Here is a 26,673-nt window from a genome sequence, read left to right as displayed (position 1 = left end):
TTAATTTAATTTCAGTTCACTTAATTTAATTTCAGTTCATTTCAGCTAATTTCAGTTAATTTAAATTCGTTTTAGCCAAAATAAGTTCAAAAGAACAGGCCATTTATACCATTGTATAAATTCTATTTTAGCATGTAAGTAACTAGTAGAGATTAGTAGATCTTTGGTACGTACTAGGGGTAGAGTACTTACACGTTAATTCGATCTGAACTTGATGCTATATTAGCAGATTTGGAGTAAGGTTTTAATTATTTAAGCAAGTGATAATCTAACATGATCCATTTATTAAACGGGTTGGTCTACATCAGAAATTACAAACACAAACCCCTTTCATTAATTTGTTTATCTACAACATAAAATTTGATCAATTTGGCATAGTATGACCCATTCCCCCCAAAAAATAAAGAATTGGATGTGAATATTCAGGAATTTTTTCCTTGAATAATGCAAAAGTGGGTTTTAATTCCCAAAATATGCCCCAAAAAAAAAAATTCCATGCATACCGTCCACGTAGGACGGCACACGAGATTAATGATATATATATAAATATATATATATATATATATAAATATATATATATATATATATATATATATATATATATATATATATATATATATAATTTCTCGCGTGCCGTCCTACGTGGACGGTACGTAGGGATTTTTTTTTTTGGCATATTTTGGGAATTTAAACCCACTTTTGCATTGTTTAAGGAAAAAATTCGAATATTCAGCTTTCGGGAACGAATTTTAGGCCAAAAATGAAAATTGATTGCCTAACTTAACTCGATTTCTCTGTGCTTTTTCTTTTGGCAAGTAAATGAACTTTGTATATTGACTTTCAAAAAGGTATTCAATCTTTTAACATATGGCAAACCTAAAGGACACCTCTAGAGAGAGAAAATAAATAAACAAATCAATTGCTATATGAGATAGTAAACCAAAAAAGCTACAAATTATCAATCCAATTTGTATATGGTAAGATCTTTTGCCACCAAAACTATATTATGGTTTTCCCAATGACTTGAATCTTAGTTACAAGTTTTATAATTTCTATTTATGTATTTCCCGTGCTATAGCACAAGGATAACACTTTAGGGCGAAATCCCAACCCATGATCACTTTTAGAGTGGCTTGTAATGGTTTGAATATAGAAAGCTATTTATGTACTAAAGGGTCCTATACATGAGTTTATTCGAGTATGAATTAAGAATTTTTGTACATATCAGTGATATGGTGTGAATAAACAAGTCAAATATAAAAAAAATGAAAACCAATGCAAGCTCATCTAGACTTTTGCACTAGCAATAGCATGCCCAAAGTTATGAAGTTCAGTCAAATCTAAAACAACAACATTTTGGCTGAACTCGAACCCTAAAGATTGAAAAACTACTTAGACTCGACCCACAATACTAATATTGATTCAAGTTCGAAACGTTTACTTTTAGGTTTAAAACTCACATGAATTTATCTACCATTGTTTCTATATTACTCTAACTAGCTTTTCACCCGTGCAAAAATGCACGGGAGGTCATATTTGTATGTGATATTATAAATTATTTATCAGACAAAAAGAGACATGTTATTAATGTCAGCAACATTTTTGTTTAGTGAGATTGATTGAAATCAAACTGAATTGACAACACATTATGATTAAAAAAACAATTACACTATCTAAATTGATACATAAAAAATTGGGTCAATTACAACTCATACACGATTTAAACATTTTAAGAAACTTCCTCATAAACCACATTGGTTGAAACAGATGAGTTGCCACAATCTTTATCACATATTAAGATTTTCATATCCTTTTTGCTTGTAACTCTTGAAATAGTAACATATAATTGTCTGTGGTTAAATACATAACCTAACTTTTAAGAAAATGGGTAACTTTCTTCCCTAAATGGGTGAATTAACTTATATAAAGTTGGCTTGTTTAACATTAAAAGTGACTCATTCTGAATTAAAAAGTAACCCATTTGGACTTGAAAGCGACTTGTTTTGACCAAAAGTGAAATAATCTGACATAAACTTATTATACTCCTAATACACATAACAGCAATTGAATATAAAACCTACTAATCCTAACACTCTAATCATCGACCACTTCGTTATATACCCTTGTTCCTTGGTCCTCTTCCTCTTCCTTCATTCTCTATCTTTCCCTTCGAAATTGCCAGAATTCAATTTTTTTGTACCGAAATTGCCAGAATTCAATTTTTTTGTACCGAAATTGCCAAAAATTACAACCTTAAATTTGTTGATCAATTTTATGACAAATGATATTTCGATTTTTTGCACCTAAAAAAATACTTAATTTTATCAATTTTATTTTAGCTTGTTTGATATTTGAGATTAGATATTATTTATATCATTTATATACATGTTGTGATAGTTACTTGTGTTCAATCGAATCGAAAAGTTGATTAATATATTACCTCAAATTTTAGTTTTTTTTTTTAATATTTTACAATATGTTCCTTGAAATCTTGTGTAAATAATTAAATATTTAGTAAGATATTGATGACCTAAAAGGCGTGACATTGTAATTTATCCTATGTACTAAATATAAATTAACAAAAATTAAAGTGAAAAGACATTTTTCAATTCAATTTAGTAAAAAAATAAGTTTGACTTATTACATGCATAAACAATATATTTCATTTTTTATATCTCACATTGACTGCTCCTTACAAAATTGAGATCAAGAATTTGAGCATCAACTCAGTGACTTTCATAATTGTAAAACATGTAGTTTGCTTAAAGAAACAAAAACTTCATAATTTATATTAAATAAATGAATAGAGCAACATGAGCAACATAGAAGTTATAGGTTTTTGTTATTATGTTCCAATAAACTTGTTCTCGTGAATTTTATAAGTTGTAGTACCTATGTTCGATTTTGATATATTAAGTTTGTGTTAAACTATAAATTAAAAATTGCAAAAAAGGACCTCGGTGTGAAAAGTCTATGGATATTATGCCAATGGTGCATGGTGTCATCAATATAACTCATGTATATATGTTATTTCGTTATCAAGTGTATTTTCTTGGAGAAAATTAATTGAGTATTTATGGCTGCACCCACGCATTACGATCGGCCCCAGTAAACCCACTTGCAACCGTGCACGGGAGGATTTATATAGATATGATTTGGACCCATGCATAATGCATGAGGATTCTTTTATTAATTAAGTAGTTGTTTTTGTTTCAAATTTATTGAATCAATAATTATTATTAGGATTCGTGCCTTTAAGATGGAAATACTGTAACATGTAAAATTATATTTCATGATATATAAAAATCTTTTGTTACAACATTTTTAAACTTTAAAAATCTTGTAATCGTAATATATACATATATAAATACATGGATGAAACAAAATACACATTAAAGTGTGCGGGAATATTTTGTTTTGTAAATTTAGGATTTTAGGATGTTTCTCCTAAAATCATGGTTTGAATATTAGCTCGTGATTTAAAGTTTTTATAATCATATCGTGTAATTAAAAAATATATTTTAAAGCCGACTTATGGCCCGTGCGTTCAATGACTGATGTAGCTAATGTCATGACAAAATACACGGGAGATTTTTTGTTGATTAGATATACTGAAAAATATTGATGACTATTTTATTTATACACATTCTTTAGTAACACAGATATACAAATATGCAATAAATTAATGTGGGACAGGGGTAACTTTTTGCCTTAAATACGTCAATTTTATTAATCTAGAAGTGACCCATTTAAAATTAAAAGTTACACTTTGCTTAAAAGATACCTCTTTTAACTTGTGAAATCACCCATTTGATTTTTTTTCTTAATTATATTTTTGAAGATTATTTGTAGTATAAAATTATTTTCCCCTTTTCAAGATTCTTTGTTATTCTTTTATCGTTGATTATCTTACTATTAGATATATCCATTAATGAGCTCCTACACTTCGAAATCACTAATTTGTTTGTGATGGTAATTGACAATGGTATATCAAATCTTCAATTATTTATAATAATATGGTTCTTGTATAATATTTAGGGATGACAATTGGGCGGGGCGGGTGCGGAGGATGGTATCCCCACACCCGCACCCGCATTCAATTCTCATCCCCATCCCCGCCCCACCACTTAATATTTACATAAGGTAATTCATTTTACATTAATTTTTTCAATCTTCGTCATCCATAGTCCGACTGTATAATAATATGGTTGTTTTTGTCATTCCATTTAATTTCAATTATATAAACCAAACTCCTATTTTGAAAAAACTCTATCAATGTCGCTTGTTTCCTCTTAATCCAGTGCAAATCTAAGTGAGATTGTGAGAGTGGAATCATAGATTGTCAACTTTCTAACGTGGTAGTTTTTTTTTTTTTTTTATATCACACTGCATCATTTTTTGTTTATACTTCAAATCGGTGAATATGCACTTAATGTTTTTGTTTAATTAAAAGCCGTACCATTTCTCTTTGTTTTAACCCCACTAAATCCTAATAAGTAGGTGGTCATTGAATTTTTGAGTTGATGATTTAAGCTTTAATTTTTAACAATTTTTTTAAAAAGTACTTTTTTTACCGAGAATTAAAAATAAGGCGGTTGACAGTATGTATCTACTTTCGTGTATGATATAATGAATTTTTTTGTTTGATGTGGAGATTGGAGAGAAAAATGCCAAAAAAATTTCTAATATATATTAAATAGGAAAACAATTAGAAATTAATCAACATAAGTATATAAACTTACTAAAGTTACAAAGATTGTAATTGATGCATTCCATTAGTCAGAATTACACGTGGCAGAAGGTAGTGAGAGAGCTTTTGCAAATGACATGTGGACAGATTCTTTTACTGAATGACACATAAGCCAATTAAACCTTGTTTTATATATATATATAGATATCAATAAATCAATATTTATTCATAAATAACGGATTAAACATTTTAATTAGAAAGTATTCTCTCAGTTTATAAAAATAATCAAAATCGATTTAGATTCTTGTTGTCATTTTGAGCCAAGTATCATGCAACTTGACTCATTATTATCTTCAACGAATCACATCAAGTCGGTTTGTTGGAACTCAAGGTGACACTCAAGAAGGGGGGTTGAATTGAGTGACGAAATCTAATCGATTTTCATAAAACTTAGGTTATCGCACAGCCTGACACTGTGTGAAACGCTCGTAAATTCTGGTATTGAGTTTTTTCGACAATTAAAACTAGTACTATTTTAAATCAATATTCAAACTCAAGATATAACATGGTTCAATCTCACCTCTGAGATCTACGTCCACAAGAACCAAAAAACTCTTTTATTTCTTTAAATCCTAAAATATCAACCTCTTGATGCAATAGAAATTCTCTCACTACTAACCCTAGTAGTAACCCCTAATACTTAACTCTAAGTGTTGACACTCTCTATAATTGGAAGATTACATAAAGAAAACGATCCTCAATTATGTGCTTTTTATTCAAGCAATTCTGAGGACAATTACAATCGTTAAACAGTTACTCATACTGACTCGAACAGTGCTATACTCTGTGCTTTAGGAAATTATTTTCAGCTCTTAATATCTTTGTTTTTCCTCTCTGAAAACGTGAGTTATGAGATTAAATTATTAACCCTTTTATAGATCATATCTTAGACGAAAATTCTTCAAAGCATATTTATCTTTTACTCCTTAATTTAAGGGATAAAACCTTTTCTTTTTAGAAAATAAACTTTATCCTTTTTTCATCTTTATTTTTAATTCTAAAAAGATAAGTTTTCCTTAAATCAATGTTTATCTATATTTTGATTCACCAATAGATTTTCTTTTTATCTCAAACTCTTTTATTATCTCAAATTCTTTTTCCAAAACCGTATTCGAAAATCTTATATTTTATAAAACTATTTTTTACACGTTTTTATCAAAATACGTTTTACTTAAAAATTCTTTTACAAAAACGTTTTTATTTAAAACTTCATCATTTTTAATTTACTCGTTTTATTTCGAAAACTAATTTCCTTTTATATAGACATATAATATTAATACAATTATTTATTTCCTTAACTCAAATAAAATAATAATTATTACTAATTTTATATTTCTATATTTAGCACATAGTATATCACCTAGTTCAAGTACATTAGATTTATGCATAATGTAACTACACTTAGGTATATAACTTGAACTTCAATCTTGATTCTTCAAAGTCTTCAGTTATTCATTCATTTTTCAACCATCTGTTACACACTTTCATACTATAACATATTATATTATTTTTCATCATCAAAACACAACATGTATATTCACAACACGGTTTTTTATCGAATTGATCTCAACTAGTTACTAGCTCACGAGTTGTCTCATTACCCCTTAAACAACGAGCTAAGCATAATAATGGGTATTCAACTTTGTCCAACGTTGCAGTTTACTCACCCAAGTTGCAAAAGTTGTTGCAGTTTGAGTACTCGAACTCAAATTCTGTTATTTTTTATGTTAACTTAATAAAATAATAATAAATTATTTTTGCATAAAATCTTCATTTATCTTCCTAAAATAAAATATTATGTCTTCCTTTCTCCTTCCCCCCACTAGGCAACCAACCCACCACCACCACCACCACCACACCAACCATCACCTTCCCCACAGTCCACCACCACCTTCACCACCAATCACTCGCCTTCACCACTTCCCGTTCACCGACCACCACACCTACCACAACTAGTCAACACCAACCAAATAAAAAACAACCCAGAAAATTCAAACCAAACTCCAAAAACAGATTTACTAACCAATCAAAAACATTAGAACTCGAGCATCCCATCTCCAAAACCCCAACATCAGATCTAAGAAAAGCACAGAAAATTCGAGCACCCCAACTCCCACAACCACCAAAATGAACCAATATCCCTAATATCGAACCTAAAACCCAGAAAAATCAAACTCCAACCATAAAAATCATCTTCAACAACAAATAGTCTTCAACGACAAAAGCAGGAAAATCGAATTGAGAAAATTGATTGAGAAGAAAAAAGTGAAGAAAAAGGTTAAATGAGAGAAATTGGGAAATGAGTTTTAATTGTAACTTGTAATGCTTCATCTAATTTACCCATCAAGTTGCTCACACATTTGGGACTTGCTCAACTTATTTCTCTTTGTTTCTTTCCCTCTCATCGTTCTTGAAATCAAACACGGTACTAAGATTTTAGGGTTTTGCTTAAGCTTTCTGGGTGTCTCAAATTTGGGTGGTTTAATGTTGTTTTACTCTTATGCAACATCAATGGTGGGTTTTGGATTCAATTTTGTTTTAATTTGGTGATTTTGGAAGGTCGTGAATGACAGGAGGTGGAGTGGTGGATAGAAGGTGGTGAATCTGGGTTTGAGAGGAGGAGAGAGAAAGATTGTTATGCTCGTTTTCAGTGCCAAATCAACATTTTTTTATTTGAAGTAATAGAAAAGTTAACAAAGTTGTACTTTGAGTGAGCAAAGTGCAACTTTTACAACATGGGTGAGTAAACTGCATTTTTTTGTGCAAAGTTTAGTACCCTCTATTATGCTTAACTCCTTAAGCAACATTTGTTTTACTCTTATTTTCATTTCATTGACGAGTTAATTAACTTAATTACTTCTATTTTGGCTGAATTCTGTATGGAGCCTAACTTGTTGGTTTGAGGAGTATGATCATCAACACTACATGGAATGTAAAAATGAAAGAAGTAATGCTAATAATAATAATTATTTTTTCACCATACAGTCCTGACATATTTTTTGCACAAAATATCCTTGCAAGTTTCATAATTCACCATATATTCTCCATTTTTCAAAAATCCACATAATACCCTTAATGACTAATGGACGTTAACTCTATTAGTCATCAAGCCTTAATTAACCTCATTAACATTCTAATCCTTAATTAACCCTATCCTAAACTCTCTCCTTTATTCCTATTTCCCTTAACCCACTTAACTCATTCCCCCGTCACCCTCATCCACCATTAACACCACCAATGAGCACCTCTTTCGTCCCCTGCACTTTCTCTTCTTAATCTTCCTCTCATTTATTCTTCATCTCTAAGGAGAGAAAATTCTCAAAAACAAACCTCCTTATTCTTTTTGTCGGTCAATAAACCCCGATAGACTTATAGAGAAGGCTAGATAGGAAAAAGAGCATGTTACGACGCTTGATCCAAAGAGTATATCTGCTAGTGAGACAGAGACACCTTAGGACATACCCTTGTTACTGATTTGACTATTGTTGATGAGGGTAGGGGTATCGTGTTATCACTAAAACTTGATAGGTTATTTGTTAGAGGTTAATCTAGAAAAATCTAGATGTATAATGAAACATGAAGTGATGTATCTAGAAATGAACATCTTGTACAAATCAAAGATTTTAGACAAGTGTAGAGAAATCTAGAAACTAGAACTACAACAACTATAAATATGTGCTATATGTGCATGAGTTGAAAGGTGAGCCAAACAAGTGAGCTCCACTCAAAATATTAGGAAAGGTAGAAACAAAGGGTTCTACTAAGGTGAATGAGAGATATGAGCTCTCACAAACACACTTGTACAATTAATTATCAATGAAAATGCAATTTTATGATACTATTCCGGTCCATCAAAACTTTCGTGTACGCCATAGATTTTATCACTATCGCATTTTGTGCGGGGGTTGGGTGGAAAGAGAAGAAAGAGAGTGGGGTGGTGGAGGGGGTTAGGTGGAGAGAAAGGAGAGGGGTGTCCCATGGTGGTTGTAGGAAGGGGAGGGGGTTGGATGGTGGCTCCTTTGTTCTAGCCAATCTCAGTATTGGTGCTTTTTTATGCTAACCGATTTCAGTATTGGTGTTTTTTTTATGGATTACTATTTCAAGTATTGCCTTTCCTGCGCAGCCCTTCCTTTTTTTCCCCTAGTGTTCTTATATCAGGAAGTAGACTTCTCTTGAAGTGTTTAGAAGTATCAGACCTGTTCGACACTAGCTAATGATGGTTATTGACATATTGGTTATTAGACTAGCAATAATGGCCATACCGGTGCCATGAACGATTGAATGGATTAATAATGGCTAGTTAATAATTACTCCCTCCGTCTCTTAATATAGTGCTTGTTTCTTTTTTTACACAGTCTCCAAGCCGTAACTTTGACCTTTAATATCTTCAATTTCGTATTAATAAAAAATAAAAAAAGTCGATATTATGAAACTACACGTTGAGACATATCTAACAATATCCCACATGAATATGTTTTTTTTATATATTCAATTGAGAATATTCGGTCAAAAATTTTAAAGTTTGACCCATAAAAAATGAAGTAGGCACTATATGGAGTACTTCATTTTAAACAAACTGAAGGAGAAGTACACTTTTTTTCCTTTTGCGAATTACGATGATAATATAAATATAAAATTGATTCTAATAATCCAACCTTTGGGCCGTTCACTCAAAATAATCCAACCTTTTGATTATTATTTAATAATCCAACCTTTTATCCCAATCCGCTCATAATGCACTGTGACCTGTTGAAACAGGTTGATCACCATGAGAATGGGTTAATTGCACACGTGTCTTGCTCTAATTCTTTGTGATTTAATTAAATATTTTTGACTACCCCTTCTCTTCCCTTGTGCACCCACTGCCACCAACCACCCCATCCCTCACCTACTGCCACCCCACCCTCCCTTTTCCCACACGCACCCATTGCCACCCCCTCCCTCTCCTTGCCCACCCACTGCCACCCCCTCGCTCTCCTTCCCACCCACCAAAACCCCTTCTCTTCCCCGGTGAAACCCTACCCCCTCCCACAAATATCCTTCTCTCTCCTCACTATCCTCAACACACAACTCACCCGACCCAACCCCACCTCCCCCACCCCGAAAAACGCCCCCAACCTCAACTAACCATCACCAGCCCGTGAAGAAAATTTCTGTTTCGTCTCAGAGATTGCAAGTGGAGGACGACGAAAAGGGTGAAGGCGAATGGAGGAGGACGAAGAGGTTTAAGAGGGAGACAATGCGGATGCTGGTGACAAACACTAGTAGAATAAATGCTATTTGCTGCGGTGGTATTGCTGCGGTTTTACCTATACGCAGCAATATAACACGCAAAAAGGAATAAAAAAATAAAAAATGATAATATTGCTGCGGTTCCCGCCCAAAACCGCAGCAATATTGTCCGACGGATTAATTTTAAAGAAAATGTAGGGCCAGGCCAGCTAATATTGCTGCGGTTTCCACGTAGGACCGCAACAATATATTTAAAAACATTTTTTTAATATATTGCTGCGGTCCTACGTGGAAACCGCAGCAATATAAACGCTTAATATATTTATAGGTATCGCGCGCGCCCTCGCCCTAATTAGGATTCTTTACATCCCCTCTCAGCCCTCTTCACACACAACATTTCCTCTCTCTCCTCAGTCTCACACGACCTTTCCTCTTCCTCCCTTTCTCTCTTCGCTTAACTCTCACTGTCCTCCTCCTCTCTTCGCTTAACTCTCACTGTTCTCCCCTCTTCTTATCTCCGCCGGCGAAACGTCTTTAGCCCTCTTCCTCTCATCCTCCGGCGTGTCGGCGCTTTAAATCGAAGTTTTCAGCCTCCACATTCGCCGTCTTCAGCCTCCACGTTCGCCGCCTTAATCGATGTTTTCAGCCTCCACGTTCGCGCCTTCATCGAAGTTCTCAGACTCACGTTCGCCGCCTTCGTCGCCTTTAACAACCCGCAAGAAGAGAGAAAGGGGTCTGAAGGAGAGAAGTAGATCGAAGGAGAGAGAGAAAAGGGTTGGTGTCGCGCAAAGATTCGTCGGTGTCGCGTGAATTCGCTGGTGTCGGTGTCGTGTGAAGTCGCCGGTGTCGTGTCGCGTGAAGTCGACGGTGGCTGATTTCGTTAGTTGCGATTCGTTTTTTTAACTTTCTTTTACTCCTTCTAAATGTTAGATTTGGATCACAAGAATTTTTGATTTCGTTAGATCTGAGTTTTTATTTTTTAAATGTAATGAATGGGGTGAATATCAATGGCGAATTTCAGTATAGTTTTTGAAGTTATCTGCCTTGTGGTTCATGCTTTGAGAAATGTGATGAATGAATTTAGCATATTTTGCAAGGCCTTTCTGTTTCATTCTTTCGTTCCTTAATTATGTTTGTAATTTTGATTTTGATATGAATGTGGTGAATAATTTGTTTAGCCTGCAGTAGATCGTTGTAGCTTTTTTATATTATAATTGACCTGTAACTACAAAAAAATTACACTTTGAGAAATGAAAAAAAAAAAAAAAAAATTTTATTTACCATGCTGTGTATCTATTGCTGCGGTTTTGGGAAAAAAACCGCAGCAATATACCTATATATTTAATATTAAAAAAAGAATATATTGCTGCGGTTTGACCAAAAAAACCGCAGCAATATATTAATTACATATTGCTGCGCTCTTAATTGCTGCGCGCCCTATTCCGCAACAATAGGGCACTTTTTAACCGCAGCAAGTAGGATTTTTTCTACTAGTGAAAGGGGGGAATAAGGAAGAATGGAGGGTGGGGGTGGGGCAAAGGGTTGTACGCAAAGGGGTGGGGTAGGGGTTGTTCGCAAAGGGGTGGGGGTGGGGCAGAGGTTGTTTGCGGGAGTAGAGAGTGGGAGTGAGAGTGGGGGTGGGGCAGGGATCGGGAGCAGGGGTGGGGTGGAAGATCATGAGCAGGGAGTGGGGGTGGGGTGGTTCTTCATGACTAGTGAGGTGGGGTGGTTCTTCATGACTAGTGAGGCGGGGGAGGAAGGGAAAAACAAGAGGGAGATTAAAGAAGAGAATGAAAAAAAAAAATTACCTCTCTAACAGGTTATCGGTCTCACGGTACAGTATGAGTGGATTGAGATAATAGGTTAAATTATTAAATAATAATAAAAAAGTTGGATTATTTTGAACGAACGATCCAAAGATTGGACTATTAGAAACAATGTTTCCTAATATTAAAGAAGTCGATTACAAGAAAAAGATATATAATATATAAAGATAACATGATTTTCCATCAGTTCGATAGGGTACATTTATTTAACATCTAAAGAACATAAATTCTACACACGCCAAAAGTCCAAAACTAATAAATCAAAGTTACAAAACTGAAAATTAAAGCACACGATCATGTACCTTTATTACCTATCAACACGTAGTACATTATATTAGTAACATGCATGCATGCATAATTACGGATTACCTAAGTAGTTAATTAAGCTATCATTATTAGTACATGGTGGTGGTAGCACCAGCACCACTACCTTCACAGCGTGCACTAATTCCGCACTTCCCAGGAAGCTGCATTGCCTTCCTAAGCACCACCCTCCCCATTTTACGCCCCTGATCTCCTCCCCTAATCATCATCCTTTCCCTCTCTTCCTCGGCCACGCTTTCGAGTGCCTCGCACACGCAATCTTCGTCCATCTCTTGTAGCATGTCACAACACTCCCTTAAGCAACATGCTTGATTACCCGAATTCGGGAGCATAAGCACGTCCATTTCGCTCTTGAGATACTGCCGGCAGTGCTCGAGTTTCTCCCACCTTAATTGTCGCTCGCATTGCGAGCTCAGCCGCGCCTCGTTGGCTATGGCACCGGTGGTTTCGAAGGTGGAGATGAGGAGGAGGGAGGCCAGTATGGCTGCTAGGAGGAGTGGTAATGTGTTTGCCATTTTTCTTGGATGGTTAAGTTAATGTGTTAGTTTCTTTGGGTAGGACTTAGGAGGGTTGATTGGTTTATTATTATATAGATTTGTTGGGTGTTGCATGCTAAGTACGTGGCTCATGAGATTTTTTATTGTTTGGTGTGGTGTGGATGTGCATGTTGAGATAGTTTACACGTTGTGGGTGTCACTGTGGATTAATAGATGTAATGATGTGTATAATTTGCTTAAATTAGTTTTTTGAATCTTTGAGGACAATGTAAGTGTATTACTTAGAATGTGGCCACTTGCAAAATTGGTAGTGTTGTGTTTTGTGCGAGGATATATAACAAACGCATGATCTTGTCATTGTATTACTTAGAATGTGTTAAAATCTTCTATCCGACTATCTTATCTTTTGTGTACCACATATGTGCCTGTAATTTATTTTTAGGGATATTCCATTTGATACCATTGTACTTTTGACTTTTCCATTTGTTACCACTATTTTTCAGATATTCTACATGGTACCACAATAATTTGAATTTAGGGGGCGTTTGGTTGGAGGGTTTCAAGAAAGGGAAAGGGAATTGAGTTCCTTGTTTGCCTTTGTGAGTGTTTGGTTAGTGTGTTTTTTCAAACCCTTTACCCCTTTTTCTTATTAGGATTACCCTCCTTACCCTTAGATTGATTCCCCACCACCCCCAAGGTTTGGGATTACCCCATATCCCTCTACCATAAAATTATTATTATTTATTTTTATTTTTATTTTTATTTTTATTTTTATTTTTATTCTATTTTATTTTATTTTATTTTTATTTTTATTTTTATTTTTATTTTTATCTTTATTTTTATTTTTATTTTTATTTTTATTTTTATTTTTATTTTTATTTTTATTTTTATTTTTATTTTTATTTTTATTTTTTATTTTTATTTTTATTTTTATTTTTATTTTATTTTTATTTTTATTTTTATTTTTATTTTTATTTTTATTTTTATTTATTTTTATTTTTATTTTTATTTTATTTTTATTTTTTTTTTTATTTTTATTTTTATTTTTATTTTTATTTTTATTTTTATTTTTATTTTTATTTTTATTTTTATTTTTATTTTTATTATTGTTATTATTATTTTTTTATTATTATTTTTATTATTAATATTATTATTATCGTTATTATTTATTATTATTTATTTATTTTTATATTTATGATTATTATTTAATAATAATAATTATTATTTATTATTGTTGTATTATTATTTATTATTATTATATAATATTATTTATTTATTTATTTATTTATTATTATTTTAATAATAATAATAATTTTCCATTTTCTTTGATGTTCCCAACCAAACAACATTTTTAATCAAAGGGAAATCCTTTCCATTCCTCTTGTAACCCTTTCTCATACCCTTTCCCTTTCCTCTCAACGAACCAAACGCCCCCTTATTCTCTATTGTAGCATTCAATTAAGTAAAGTGTTAATTTAAGTTAGAATAGACTAGAGTTTTACTTCGATTTACATGTTTTAATTTGCGTTAAGGTTTTAGTAATTGTTTTAGTCGTTAAGGTCAAAGTTGAGATCATATTTGGCAACTAAAAGACATAAAATATTATGATCATTTTTATGAAAATTTCGACTGAAAAATAGAGCTTTAAGGGTTAAAACGACACCCTAAAATCTTGATTTATTAAATTTTTGCAACTACAAATAGAAACATGCAAACTCAAACAAAATCTGTAACACCCCTCTGGGGACCACGAGCCCACTAGTAGATATTGTCCTCTCTGGGCTCGTGGTCCCCAGAGGGGTGTTACAAGTGGTATCAGAGGGGTGTTACAATCTACCCCTCTTAAAATAAGGTTCGTCCCGAAACTTAAAGTATTACCCAAAGAACAAGCCAATACTCCTTTACATTAAGATAACACATTGACTCTATACTTTAGTCAACTATACCATCACTTAAAGTATAAAACCTCAACTAGCATTTCACATATTAATAGATAAACTCAAATGACCAAACTCAGACTTACTAATACAGAAACCATCAATAATAATATGCACGAATTAGTATGAATTCTACCCCCCTTAAAAGGGAGTTACGTCCTCGTAACTAAAAATTTACCTGGGTGAAGAGATGGGGATACTTAAGACGCATCGCATCCTCAGCTTCCCAAGTAGACTCCTCCGAGTTGTGGTTTGACCACAGCACCTTCACGATCTTTGTCTCACCTTTGCGAGTCTTACGAATTTTGTGATCGAGAATCTGAACTGGAAACTCCTCATAAGTCATGTTATCATCTAACTGGAGAGTCTCTGGCTGTAGCACATGCGAAGGGTCACTAATGTATCGCCGCAACTAAGAAACATGGAACACATTATGCGCACGATCAACGCCTGGCGGCAATGCCAATCTATAAGCCACCTCTCCTATTCTCTCCAGAATCTCATACGGACCAATGAACTTAGGGCTCAACTTACCCTTCTTCCCAAATCTCATAACACCTTTCATAGGAGAGACCCTAAGCAACACCTTCTCTCCCAGGCCACCTGAAACTCCTCATGGCGACGATGCTTATCACCATAGCTCTTTTGTCTATCTTGCGCCGCCTTCATTTTCTGCTGGATGAGCTTGACCTGCTCAATAGTCTCCTGAATCATCTCTGGACCAATCACAACCGACTCACCAATATCACTCCAACACAAAGGAGTACGACAACGCCTGCCATACAAAGCTTCAAATGATACCATCTGAATGGTGGAATGATAGCTGTTATTATATGAGAACTCAATCAAATAAAGCTTATCCTCCCAAGATCCCTAGAACTCTAAGGCTCGTGGTCCCCAAAGGGGTGTTACAAGTGGTATCAGAGCCAGGGTCCGATTCGATGTTCTATCGTGCCTTCGAGGACGCAGACACCCTTTAAGGGGGGGTGGGGAAAGGGAGTAAAAGCCATCCCACATCGAAAGTTGAGGAGAACAAAGCCTTCTTTATATAGAGGTGGATACCTCAACCTAGTAGAGGCCTTTTGGTGGGCCGTTCCCACTCCAAAGCAAAACCTTGCTGGCTAGGGCCCAGAGAGGACAATATCTACTAGTGGGCTCGTGGTCCCCAGAGGGGTGTTACAAAATCGTATTCTTATTCAACCATTAACTAACAATTTACTTAAAAAAATGGTATAATAAAGATTAATATTAAATTATAGCGGTATCATGTGGAAGTTTAAAATAACAGTGGTACCAAATGAAAAAGCCAAAAATTCAATGGTACCAAATGGAATATCCTTTATTTTTATTAGTGGTTATAATTATTATGATCCACCAATTTATAATTAATTTTTAAAAGTATTTCCTAATTCACCAATTAAAAACGTATAATGATACACAAGTGATATACAAAATATGAGACAAAAGATTTGAACTCGAGTAAATATAGATCATTGTCAACACCGTACCAAACAAAATGGAATTACAATTGATAAATTAATTGAAATTGAAGGATGATAGGTGAAATAATTAAGATAACTAATTATATGAGAATTTGGTAGACAAATAAGTGAAGTAATTGAAATTTTGCCTTGATCCTACTATTACATATTCAAAACTTAGTTTATCCGACACTTGTGATTTCGCAGTCAGAATATACTACTTTGACCATTAATATATATCTTTAGTTATATTTCAATAAAATTCCAAAAATTTGATGCTTAAAAGTTGCAGATTGTAATGAATCCAACAAGTTAAGTTTACATATGCAGTGGTGATAAATCATGGTCACAATTTATAAATTTTAATTTAACTTCAAAATTACAAGAGTCACTTGAATTATGAAACGATTGAAGTATATTTGATCAGTTTCAAATTACTCTCAGTATATATTCTTGATGATGATCCATATATACCGTGACAACCTTGAACGCAGCCTTGTTTGGTGAGAGTGACTTGGACCTCTTAAGACCCTTTTTGAACTATTAATGCCAATTGAACTCAAGACCAAAATTATATCTATAATCAGGAGAAACATTGACAAGTTGGGAGAGTAATGAGGATCCCAACTTATCAAGGATGAGAAACGATCCCTAGACCTATTGAAACGGGAAATATGCTCTAAGCATCGAGTTATTTGTCTCTCACTCTCACCTAGGATCATGTATTTGTGACTATTTAAGAGTGCGTTATTCTCTTTATCTTAAAGAAGAAGTTTTAGGGAAATTTAGCTCATAAATTTCCAATAAATTTTAAGTTGTAAAATACTCCCTCCATTTTATAATAAGTGACACGTTTTCCTTTTAGGGAAATGTCACAATAAGTGACACATAGCTCAAAGTAGTGAAAAATACTTCTCATTTATTACATCTTTGTCATCATTTAATTGTTTCACCTACCTACTTTATCCAATACTCAAATTTGATTAGTTGAACAAGTGGTTCCTAACTTTCTCTCTTTAGACTCCTTGGTATTTCCCCACTTTCTCCCTGTGTCAGGGGCGGATCCAGCGTGGGTTCAACTGAACCCACGTGGATCCGCCAAAAAAACTGGGTTTTATAGCAAAAGCAGAAAAATGATTATATAGAAAAGCGCCTGCAATAATTAAATACATTATGTTGTATAGCGCAGTGGCAATGTGCGGAAGCTTGAGAATTGGATTTTTGTAGGTCGGGGGATCGAATCCCGGCAAGGGTAGGTGCAATTTCATTTTTTTTTTCCTTCCTCCCTTTGTTTTTATATTTCAGTTTTTGTTTTTTCTTTTTCTTCCTCCTTTGTTTTTATATTTCAATTTTTTTTTCTTTTCTTTTTCCCTTTGCTTTTATATTTCAGTTTTTGTTTTTTCTTTTTCTTCCTCCTTTGTTTTTATATTTCGAATTTTTTTTTCCTTTTTTTCCTCCCTTTGTTTTTATATTTCAGTTATTGTTTTTTCCTTTTCTTCCTCCTTTGCTTTTATATTTCGATTTTTTTTCCTTTTCTTCCTCCCTTTGTTTTTATATTTCAGTTTTTTTTTTTTATTGTTATTTTCTTCCTCCCTTTGTTATTATATTACTACTACAACTTCTTCCTTTTTTTTGTTTTATTTTTCTTATTTCTTCTAATCCTCCATTTTCTAGCTTCCCTTCTTTACAAAAATTCCCCTCTCACCAAGTACTTATACATTAAATATAAGTTTTTATACTTATTTTACCTTAAAAATAATAGAGTTTTTAATACATTAGTTGATTGAACAAAGAGGAATATATGCAGGGAGATTATGTTCATTTTTAATACCTAAATTTAAAATAATATTTTTATATACATGTTTGATTATTATCTTATTGAAAATTAAAATTGAGATAAATTGTCTAACTCAAATTACAATGCACCAATATAAATCGTTTAAACGCCTTTAAATATAAAGATCACTATTAAAATCTTGTCGTTTGCGTGCATATAAGACTAGTTTCGGCTATATGCATGTTTGAACAAGTTCGAACCCACGTGATTCAATTCCTGGATACGCCACTGCCCTGTGTCACGTATTAAAAAAAGGAGGAAATATATTTCAAAGTCAAGGTAGCTTAGTAAAATTTAGACAAATTCAACTCAGCATAATTCAATTTCAAAGGAAAAGAACATACCCAAAATCATTTACAATACAATGGTTTAGAACATCTTGACAGCAGTCTCAAAAAAGAACATATTGACAGCGGTCAATTGTCACTGTAAACATAACTGGTCACATAATCTGCGTGGTAACTGTACTGTTTTTAGTTCCTTGTCTAACAGATGCGAAATGGTGTGACAAAAAAGAGGTTTTTGACTACTTACGAGAAATATAGCAAAAGAATCAAGGAATTGGTGCTTATAAATTAAACATATCAAATTAAAGAAATGAAGTATTTTATTTTTCGGTAAGAAGAAGTGGTCCGGACCCCGCTCGGATATTAATGGGTCAAACACTTGAGAGTAAGGAAAAGGGTAAGGGAAATCTGTCTCTAACCTCAAAGTGTCTTTAGTGGGGATTAAACCCCTAACCTTGAAGTTGGAAGGGTGCTCTCAGCCTCTCCTTACCACTAGATCAATTATTAATTAGTAAAGAAATGAAGCATCTGCGTGCTAGATGATAAATACTAAGCTCAAAGTACGTAGTTTAGTGTTCGTATTCATGTTCCCGAAATCCCGAGTGTGGTTGCTATATTGTCAAAGTTGTTTAAGTTAGTTGTACTAAAGTCCTACAACCAAAGGTACACAAAAAGTGAGAGATTGATCTTGGTTTTCAGGGAGCCAATTTTATTTATTATATATAGCTCCAAGCATACAGTTGAAACTTAAAAAGACAAAGCTAAAAAAGAAACAACAAAGCACACGACGATGTGCTCTAAAATCATCCCTTATTATCCCTTAATTATTCCTTAGACCTGGCTAATAAGTCTAATTAAGAAGATTAAAAGGCAATGATCCCCACCTAACTTTATTCTTCATCATCATCATGATCATGATCATATCATGCATGATGATGACCATCCCCATGCCCATGCATGGCATGCAAGCATGGGGAATGTAATGCATGCATTCCATGCATGTTGTTTAGTTGCTAGCAAATCAGTAGTAAGACATGCGGCATTTACGTTGCATGGTGCCACACATCATGGGGATTTCCATAGCTCTTTCAATCATCTGTTGCATCCCCCTCTCTTGTTGCTTCATCCTCAAATCTTCCACCATCATCTTCATGGCATCACATTGGCATTGTGGATCCATCATCCTCAAATCATCACAACACCGCTCAAAATACTGTCTCCCTTGATTATCATCACTATAACGCCTGTGCCTCCTCATTTTCTGCATCAACAACTCCTCACACTGGTTCGGCCACTGCGATCGGAGCTGGCGGCGACACCGGTCAGTGCCGATCCTTTGGTCTGAGTCCTCGGTCTCGACCTCGGTGGTTATGATGGTGGCATGGGTCATCACCACTAAGGCAGCCAAGGCCACAGCTAGAAGTACAAGTTTGGTTGCCATTTGTATAGTTTTTTTTAGTTTAGTTGAATGAATACTTGAGGATGTGGTAATTAATTAGTTGAGTGAGGATGTTGGATATCAAAGAGTAGTGAATCATTTATAAGGAATTACGGAAACTTGCATGGAGATAACGTGGTTGGTGATGAACATATGATAGTAAGCAGCAGCCACCAAGGCTTGGTTTATTGTCCTTTGTGTAGATTATGGACATATGGTAATATTATATGCATGGGGAATTTGGTCCCTTATTCGAACAACAGTTAATAGACTAGTGGTGTTAGCATCACTTTCAATCTTAAAAATTCTAGGGTTTAGTTTCACCCACCTTGCAAGAACAGATCCCCAATTCTCCCCCTTTATTTCTCTTCTTGTAAGAAATTTCATCTTCCCTTTTAAATAAAATTAGTTCCTTAAACGTCTCTTTGATACTATATATCACTCTGTCTCAACCATTTTGTATTATATACTTCCTATGTTTAAAAATAATATCGCATTTAACATTTTTTGTTTTTACTTGCTGATTGTTGAGGTTAGTTTTAAACATTAATATTTTTAATTATTAATACATAAAAACTATAAAAAGTTGATATTAAATATATATACATTGATCGAATCTAACAAAATTGTATATAACTATATTTTTCTAAAATATAAATAAACCATCAAAGATAATCAATGTAAAATGTAAAAAGTTAACTTTTTATCAAGGATTTTTCGCCAAATGCAGCCTTTTATATATGTGAGTTTGTTAATTGCAGCCTTTTCATTTCAAACTCTCCAATTGCAGCCTTATAAATTGAATGTACATTTAAGTTGCAGCCCAATTTGGATTTGGGGCCAAAAATGACGTCATGGTTAACCTCCAACGGAAAATTTTGTCACAACCTTTTGTAAAACCCTTGATTTCTCTCTCTCTCCTCTGACCTTCAGTTGCTCTCTCTCCTCTTTCTCCTCTGACCTCCATTTTGTCTCTCCTCTCTCTCCAGGACCACCATTTTCTCTCTCTTCTCTCCTCTCTCCTCTTACAAATCATAACACTAACAATTCCCCCCATTACATCTCAAGTTAAGATGATGAAGTACCAAAATAACAATATGGCCAAAAGTGCACATATTACCCAAACCTCACATTTCAGTCCTAAACTAACCCTTGTCCTCTTTATCTTCAACATAATTTTTTTTGTGTCATTCTTCCTTCCAAGTACAATTGATTCCATCAGCTTCCTCTTGAGCACCTCAACTTCATTGCTTAGTTGTCTCTTGTCTTTCATTAGCCCTAATATTACATCTCTCTGCCAATCTGTTGGATCTTCCTCATCAATCCACTTAAAGTACTTGCATCCCCTTGTGTTGGTGTTAGCATCAAAGTTTGGGCATGCATATAAAACCTTCTCCCCGGATTGTCCTTAATCCAAGCTCTCGTTTTTGAAATGTACAGCCCACAATTACACCTCTTACTATCTTGACTCCAACCTCTACCCTTAAACATAATTCCTGCCACATAAGTATCAAATCATGATTACAATTGCACTTATTTAGAATTTGAAATCAAAAGCTCTAATTTTTGAAATCAACAAACCCTAATTGTTTCACCCAAAAATTTTGAAATAAAAATTCCTAAAAATCCCAAACCAAAAAAATTGGGGAAAAAACCAAGAATTCAATTGTACTAACCTTGTCTTATGATGCGCAACACTCCAAATCAAATGAAAATGCACTGAATTGAAGGAGAGGAGAGAGAAAAACAATCTCAAATGTGTTAATGTTTGAGAGAAGAAACAGAGAGAAAAAATGAGGGAAATAAACTTAAAGCAACTAGAGGTCAGAGGAGAGAGAGAAAAATCGAAGGTTTTACAAAAGGTTGGGACAAAATTTCCCGTTGGAGGTTGACCATGGTTAACCATGACGTCATTTTTGGCCCAAAATCCAAATTGGACTGCAACTTAAATGTACATTCAATTTATAATGATGCAATTAGAGAGTTTGAAATGAAAAGGCTGCAATTAACAAACTCGCATATACAAAAAGCTACATTTGGCAAAAAATCTTTTTATCAATGATGAAACTATTTCGAAACAGAGAAAGTATATATAAAAAATTATTCATATAAAATAATATTTAGTTTGCAATAATCCGTGTTTTCAAATTTATCAAGTTTTATAACGTTTACACATGTTATACTACTATCTATGATTAAAGACATGTGGCAAACTTGCCAAATCACAAGTGTGCAACTAAAAAAAAATCTAACAAATACTATAGTATTTTGTTTACAAGTGTTTTAGTTTTGGCCGTTGGTTTATTATCGAGGTTGTTGAGATGTTTGCAATCTAATCTTGCATGCTACTCCCTCCGTTTCACAATATAAGGCACACACGATATTCGAGGTCGAACTTTGACCGTTAATTACTCTCAATTTATGTTGATATAAAATTTTAAAAAATAATATTATTATAGTATTTATCAAGACAAATCCAATAATATAATTTTTATAATTTTTACTTATCGTATTTGAGAGATATTTGTGGTCAAAGCAAATTTTCATAAAGCGTAAATGACTTATATTTTGAAACAAAGGGAGTAATTACTAAGTACGTGGCTGTTGAATTTTTTTTTTTTTGGCTTGACGATGACTGATGAGGTTAGTTCGATGAACATATTGAGAATTAAGATATGGTTTTACACGTTCGAGGACGAAAGCAGAATATTTCTCTTTTGTTTGCTTTTATGGGCTGATGTATGTAGTGTTATTGATTTGCTCAGTGGAATCTTCCCCACTAATAAAGATTGAGGTGCTGTGATAATAATTATTAAAATCGCGATTCAAATCTTAAAATCTTACTATTTTATGATTTAAAATATGATAGACGATTCGATTCACGATTCTAGACAATTTTAGACATTTTTAGTTACTAGCGAAGACCTCGCAAGTTTAAACCATGCTAACAAAGAAAATAAAAGATATATATTTTCAGTTATTGTCAATAAAGTGGATAAAACCTATTTTTTTCAATTTTTAAGTCTTTTAACTTATAATTTTAGCATATTCAATGAAAATTGAGTGCAATATCTTGATCATACGTGTTTGTAGAATCTTACGATTGTACTATTCGATTTTATGGTTCGATTCTATAGGTCATTTTCGATTCAAACTAGAATCCCGATTTTAACAACATTGGCTGTGATGATATGTTACAGATTCGAATCCCTCCTCTTTTTCTTTGTATTTTGCATTGCCTTCGTTACTCATATGGATATATAAAAAAAGTTTGATTATTGCAAATATAAGAAAACACGACAACTTTTTATACACAATGCAACAACATTAATAATGCACCCACATTTTAAATAATATACCATAGTATTTTACCAACTTACATTACCTGAGAAAACTGGAAAGAATTAGGGAATTCATGAATGAGAAGTTAAGTATATTGATATCCAGTTACAGATCTTGTGCATGGACAATAAGCCAAGTATATTACGAAGTTGAGACTCAAAACAGACTTGATCCTCCAAGATATCAGTGAAAGGGGCTCTGTCACCTCCGAAGCACTCGAGAAAAAATGGTACTCAAAGTCTCAAACACTAGATATAGCTTGGGATAAAAACTTGGAACGCAAAACATCAGGGAATCGACAGACTAGAACCAGAAATTACCCAGCCACATTCAACTCAACAATTCTCCACAACTTGCAAAAACTCTCTACAATCCAATCATTACCACAGCTACACAAGTACAATCCAATCATTACCACAGCTACACAAGCAAAACCAGAATACATAACACCTCACTACAACAAGCAACCAAACCAAACTGGTCCCAAAGATATTCTGCTCAAGTCCAATATATCATGCAAATCAATATACTACATTAATAAACGATTAAACCAAGACCCACACCTCCAAAGTGCACCACAAGTCCAACCGCCCACACAGCTCGAGAAATCCTTACTAGACACTCAGTCGCAAGAATTCTGGGCAAAACATCAACATACATGTTGACATGAAAACATAGCATAATTATCCAACTTCAAATTCTAAAATCTAAGTCCTTGATTCCACTCACTTATATTGTCTGACCATCACAATTCTCCAAAAACACATACACTAGACACTGAGCTTCGATAAAAGTGTGTCAATACCATTCAGGTACCCCCACAAAGGAACCATATATATGAGTCCCTAGATTCAAAAGTCAAGCAAAAATGGTATCTAAAGAAACAGCCAGTATATGATCAGCCACACAAAACAAGTTAATTGGTATTACAATGGTCCTAGAGAATCGAGATACGCAAAGTTTTCTGGCACCAAGGCCAACTGATCACACTGTGATAACAATTCGCACAACAGATAAAATTCACAGAAGGTATAGAACTCTTAGCGGTTTACAGAACACACAAACGGCTCACCTGGAAACAGAAGTGCCATCAGAATCCTCTAACTTTAACAATATAACAAGCTTTTTACATCAAACAAACACTAAAAACAGCAAGGCTTTCATCATTATATCATGATATCGACGATTATTGTCAAAGACATTAATATCCGTCTCACATTCCATGTGCTGCTCTGCATCACACAGCGACTAAAGCACTACACACATATATTTGCTAACCACCAGAGTTATTATAAAACACTACACATATATGCTAGACACCAGAGTTATTTAAAAAAAGGAGTCCACAACTTTGCTACCATAGAACTGTGACACAGAACAGGCACAAGTACAGATGTAGGACGCTGTAACTCAGAAACCATGTATCTTGATGTGTTCCTTCTTCACAATGCCAGCCTGTTTGACCAACCAAAGCAAAAGAAGCAAGTCAGGATAATCTACCAAAAGGAGACCCTCTATTATATGAGCAAAATAATTAGATATATGTATGTGCCCAACTGTAGACTATACCTGAACCAGGAAGGTTGACACATTTTTCCGCTGATCACCTTGCAGTTGAATCACCTGACCTAGTTCTGGGTCCTGAACCACAGTACCATTACAGCAAAACTCCTTCTTGAGGTCCTTTAGAATCTTGTTATAGCTAAATTCTTTCTTCAATCCTTGCACTGTTGTCAGGCTCTTTCTACCATTCCTTTGTTGTACACGGATGTGCACATAATCTTTTGATCCAGCACCAGAGTTCTCAGCATTTGCATCAGCAAAAGGATCTGAATAACAGCATGAACAACCATGATAAATAACCAAATTGATAGAACCTTAAAAGGCCACCCTCACACCCTGCCCCAAGAAAAAAAATACAACCAATCTTCAAGTTGAATAGTATGTCCTAATATGCATTTTGAAAATCTTCAGTAACAAAATAAAAATAAGGCATCAAGAAATTAATATGCAAGTCTTATTCCAGAACACTCAATGTCAAACCGCGAAAAAAAATAAATACAAACAACTTACCATACGCAGCAGGAATCTGGACGTCGATATCCGACATGAAAACTAGGCTTGTAGATAATGATCTGCGGACCGGAAAAGTGATACAACGACAAATTGCTCAGACCTGCATTCGAAGGGAAAAAGCAGAAAAATTATCAAGAGAAATAGGCATAAATGCAGCTCTTCAAAAACAAATAAAAATTAGCTTCCAACAAATATGCAATCTCATGATAGAACAATAACATACAGAGAGAAAGACAATCTTACACCTCGGAAGTTAAGACACACTACTATTCATATAATTCCTAGAGAAACAGTTACTCAACCTAATAAAAAGATTATTCATAGGCCAATCAGAGTGCTATCATTACAGATCCATACAAGGAAATGTAAACCAGCTATAATCAATTCATCTTCTCTCCTCGTATATGATTGCTGGACCTATTTGATAACGCAAGGGCCAAACCCCATTTGTTCAATAACACCAATGATACTAGGTTACGAGCGACTAAACTCATCCCACATAGCACCAAATCAAATAACTGAAAGAAAAAAGCTAACAAAAGACACATGTAGGATGATCTCCTCGCTCATGCTGTGAAAACTAAAACAGTCGAGCAGCCATGGAGTCCAACAATGTTACTGTCTGCCCATCACACTAACGTGCGCCACGATTTAAACCTCTCCCGTGGAATACCACGCCACCCCTCACTAAAGAGGGAAGCGCTCGGCCTCGGGCAAATTCAAAACCTCCCCTTCCCCAATCCATTCTCCACCAAAATAACACACACACAAATATAATATAAACCAACACTAAAAATATACATTTCAACCAATTCACCAAAACGTATAGGAACCCAGAGTAGAAACATAAAGATTGCTCAACTAATCAGGGTCACCAACTATGAAATAAATCAATTTAACACACCTTACACCATGTAATTAACGCTTAATTAGACAATAAATACAAAATAACCACGAATTTCATTCGATCTAAATCATAAAAAACAAGATCTTCAAATTCACACAAGCTAAACGATAGAAGAAACGGCATCAAAACCCTAATCTGTCAAATTCACAAAAGTCAATGACATGAATCAAAATAAAAAACAGATCTAGGAAATCAAATACACATAATCCAACAAAAGAACGAAAACTCAAGAAAATCTTGACCAAATCAATCAAAAAAAAAAAAAAAAAAAAACAACCGAACCTTCAAAACAGAATAAAAATCAAAAGCTAACGAAATAAAGATATATTAAGAGAGAGAATAGCAAAATTTAGGACTTAATGAGAAAAAGCTAAAGAAGGTAAAGAAGATCGAAGAGAGAGAAATACCTGATCCGATAAAAGAGGGAACAAAAAACTACGAACCCTAGATCGGATAAGTCTGAGCAAAGGTTTAGGAGAGAGAAAATGAGGGGATTATATAAATCGACGACAACTACAAGTGATAAAAACTGGAATGGAAAAATGGGTTGTTGTTATGTTAGGTCGGTTTGAGATAGAAACTAAGAAAGTAAGGCCTCTATATTCTTGTTTCTTAAGGCCTTTGTAAATTGGATCTTTCATATGTTGGGCCATGGGGTGCTTATATCATATTGGTTTATTGTGGGAAAATAAATTAATACTTCCTTCGTTTTACAATAAACTAAAACACAGTAAAATAT

At 34.0% G+C, this 26,673-nt stretch overlaps 2 protein-coding genes across 2 annotated transcripts; both read right to left on the bottom strand.

Annotated features, from left to right (window-relative positions):
- Positions 1 to 11,945: 11,945 nt before the first annotated feature.
- On the bottom strand, positions 11,946 to 19,696 carry LOC104907146 (uncharacterized). The gene is made up of 4 exons (XM_048641895.2): positions 19,194 to 19,696; positions 15,170 to 15,389; positions 14,745 to 14,978; positions 11,946 to 12,665 (listed from the first exon to the last, which is right to left on the bottom strand). The coding sequence occupies exons 1-4, from the start codon at positions 19,610 to 19,612 to the stop codon at positions 12,204 to 12,206; spliced, it is 1,335 nt and encodes a 444-aa protein (XP_048497852.1). The 5' UTR covers positions 19,613 to 19,696; the 3' UTR covers positions 11,946 to 12,203.
- A 4,393-nt stretch (positions 19,697 to 24,089) lies between these two features.
- LOC104907067 (protein translation factor SUI1 homolog) lies at positions 24,090 to 26,500 on the bottom strand. The gene is made up of 4 exons (XM_010695931.3): positions 26,342 to 26,500; positions 25,025 to 25,127; positions 24,521 to 24,780; positions 24,090 to 24,406 (listed from the first exon to the last, which is right to left on the bottom strand). The coding sequence occupies exons 2-4, from the start codon at positions 25,059 to 25,061 to the stop codon at positions 24,362 to 24,364; spliced, it is 342 nt and encodes a 113-aa protein (XP_010694233.1). The 5' UTR covers positions 25,062 to 25,127; positions 26,342 to 26,500; the 3' UTR covers positions 24,090 to 24,361.
- Between the last annotated feature and the right edge of the window lie 173 nt (positions 26,501 to 26,673).

This window comes from Beta vulgaris, chromosome 4 (genome assembly GCF_026745355.1).
Source record: "Beta vulgaris subsp. vulgaris cultivar EL10 chromosome 4, EL10.2, whole genome shotgun sequence".
Taxonomy (NCBI): Eukaryota; Viridiplantae; Streptophyta; class Magnoliopsida; order Caryophyllales; family Amaranthaceae; genus Beta; species Beta vulgaris.
Note: the sequence above shows the minus strand (reverse complement) of the source record. Positions and strands in the feature narration are given on the sequence as shown.

Coding starts and splice junctions, on each gene's coding strand:
- LOC104907146 (XM_048641895.2), bottom strand. CDS start 19,612: ATGGCAACCAAACTTGTACTTCTAGCTGTGGCCTTGGCTGCCTTAGTG. Junction 14,979..15,169: donor GTCGCCATGAGGAGTTTCAG/GTGGCCTGGGAG, acceptor CATGTTTCTTAG/TTGCGGCGATACATTAGTGA. Junction 12,666..14,744: donor ATCCCCATCTCTTCACCCAG/GTAAATTTTTAG, acceptor CTAACACATTAA/CTTAACCATCCAAGAAAAAT.
- LOC104907067 (XM_010695931.3), bottom strand. CDS start 25,061: ATGTCGGATATCGACGTCCAGATTCCTGCTGCGTATG. Junction 24,781..25,024: donor CCAGATTCCTGCTGCGTATG/GTAAGTTGTTTG, acceptor GCTGTTATTCAG/ATCCTTTTGCTGATGCAAAT. Junction 24,407..24,520: donor TGTCAACCTTCCTGGTTCAG/GTATAGTCTACA, acceptor TTGGTCAAACAG/GCTGGCATTGTGAAGAAGGA.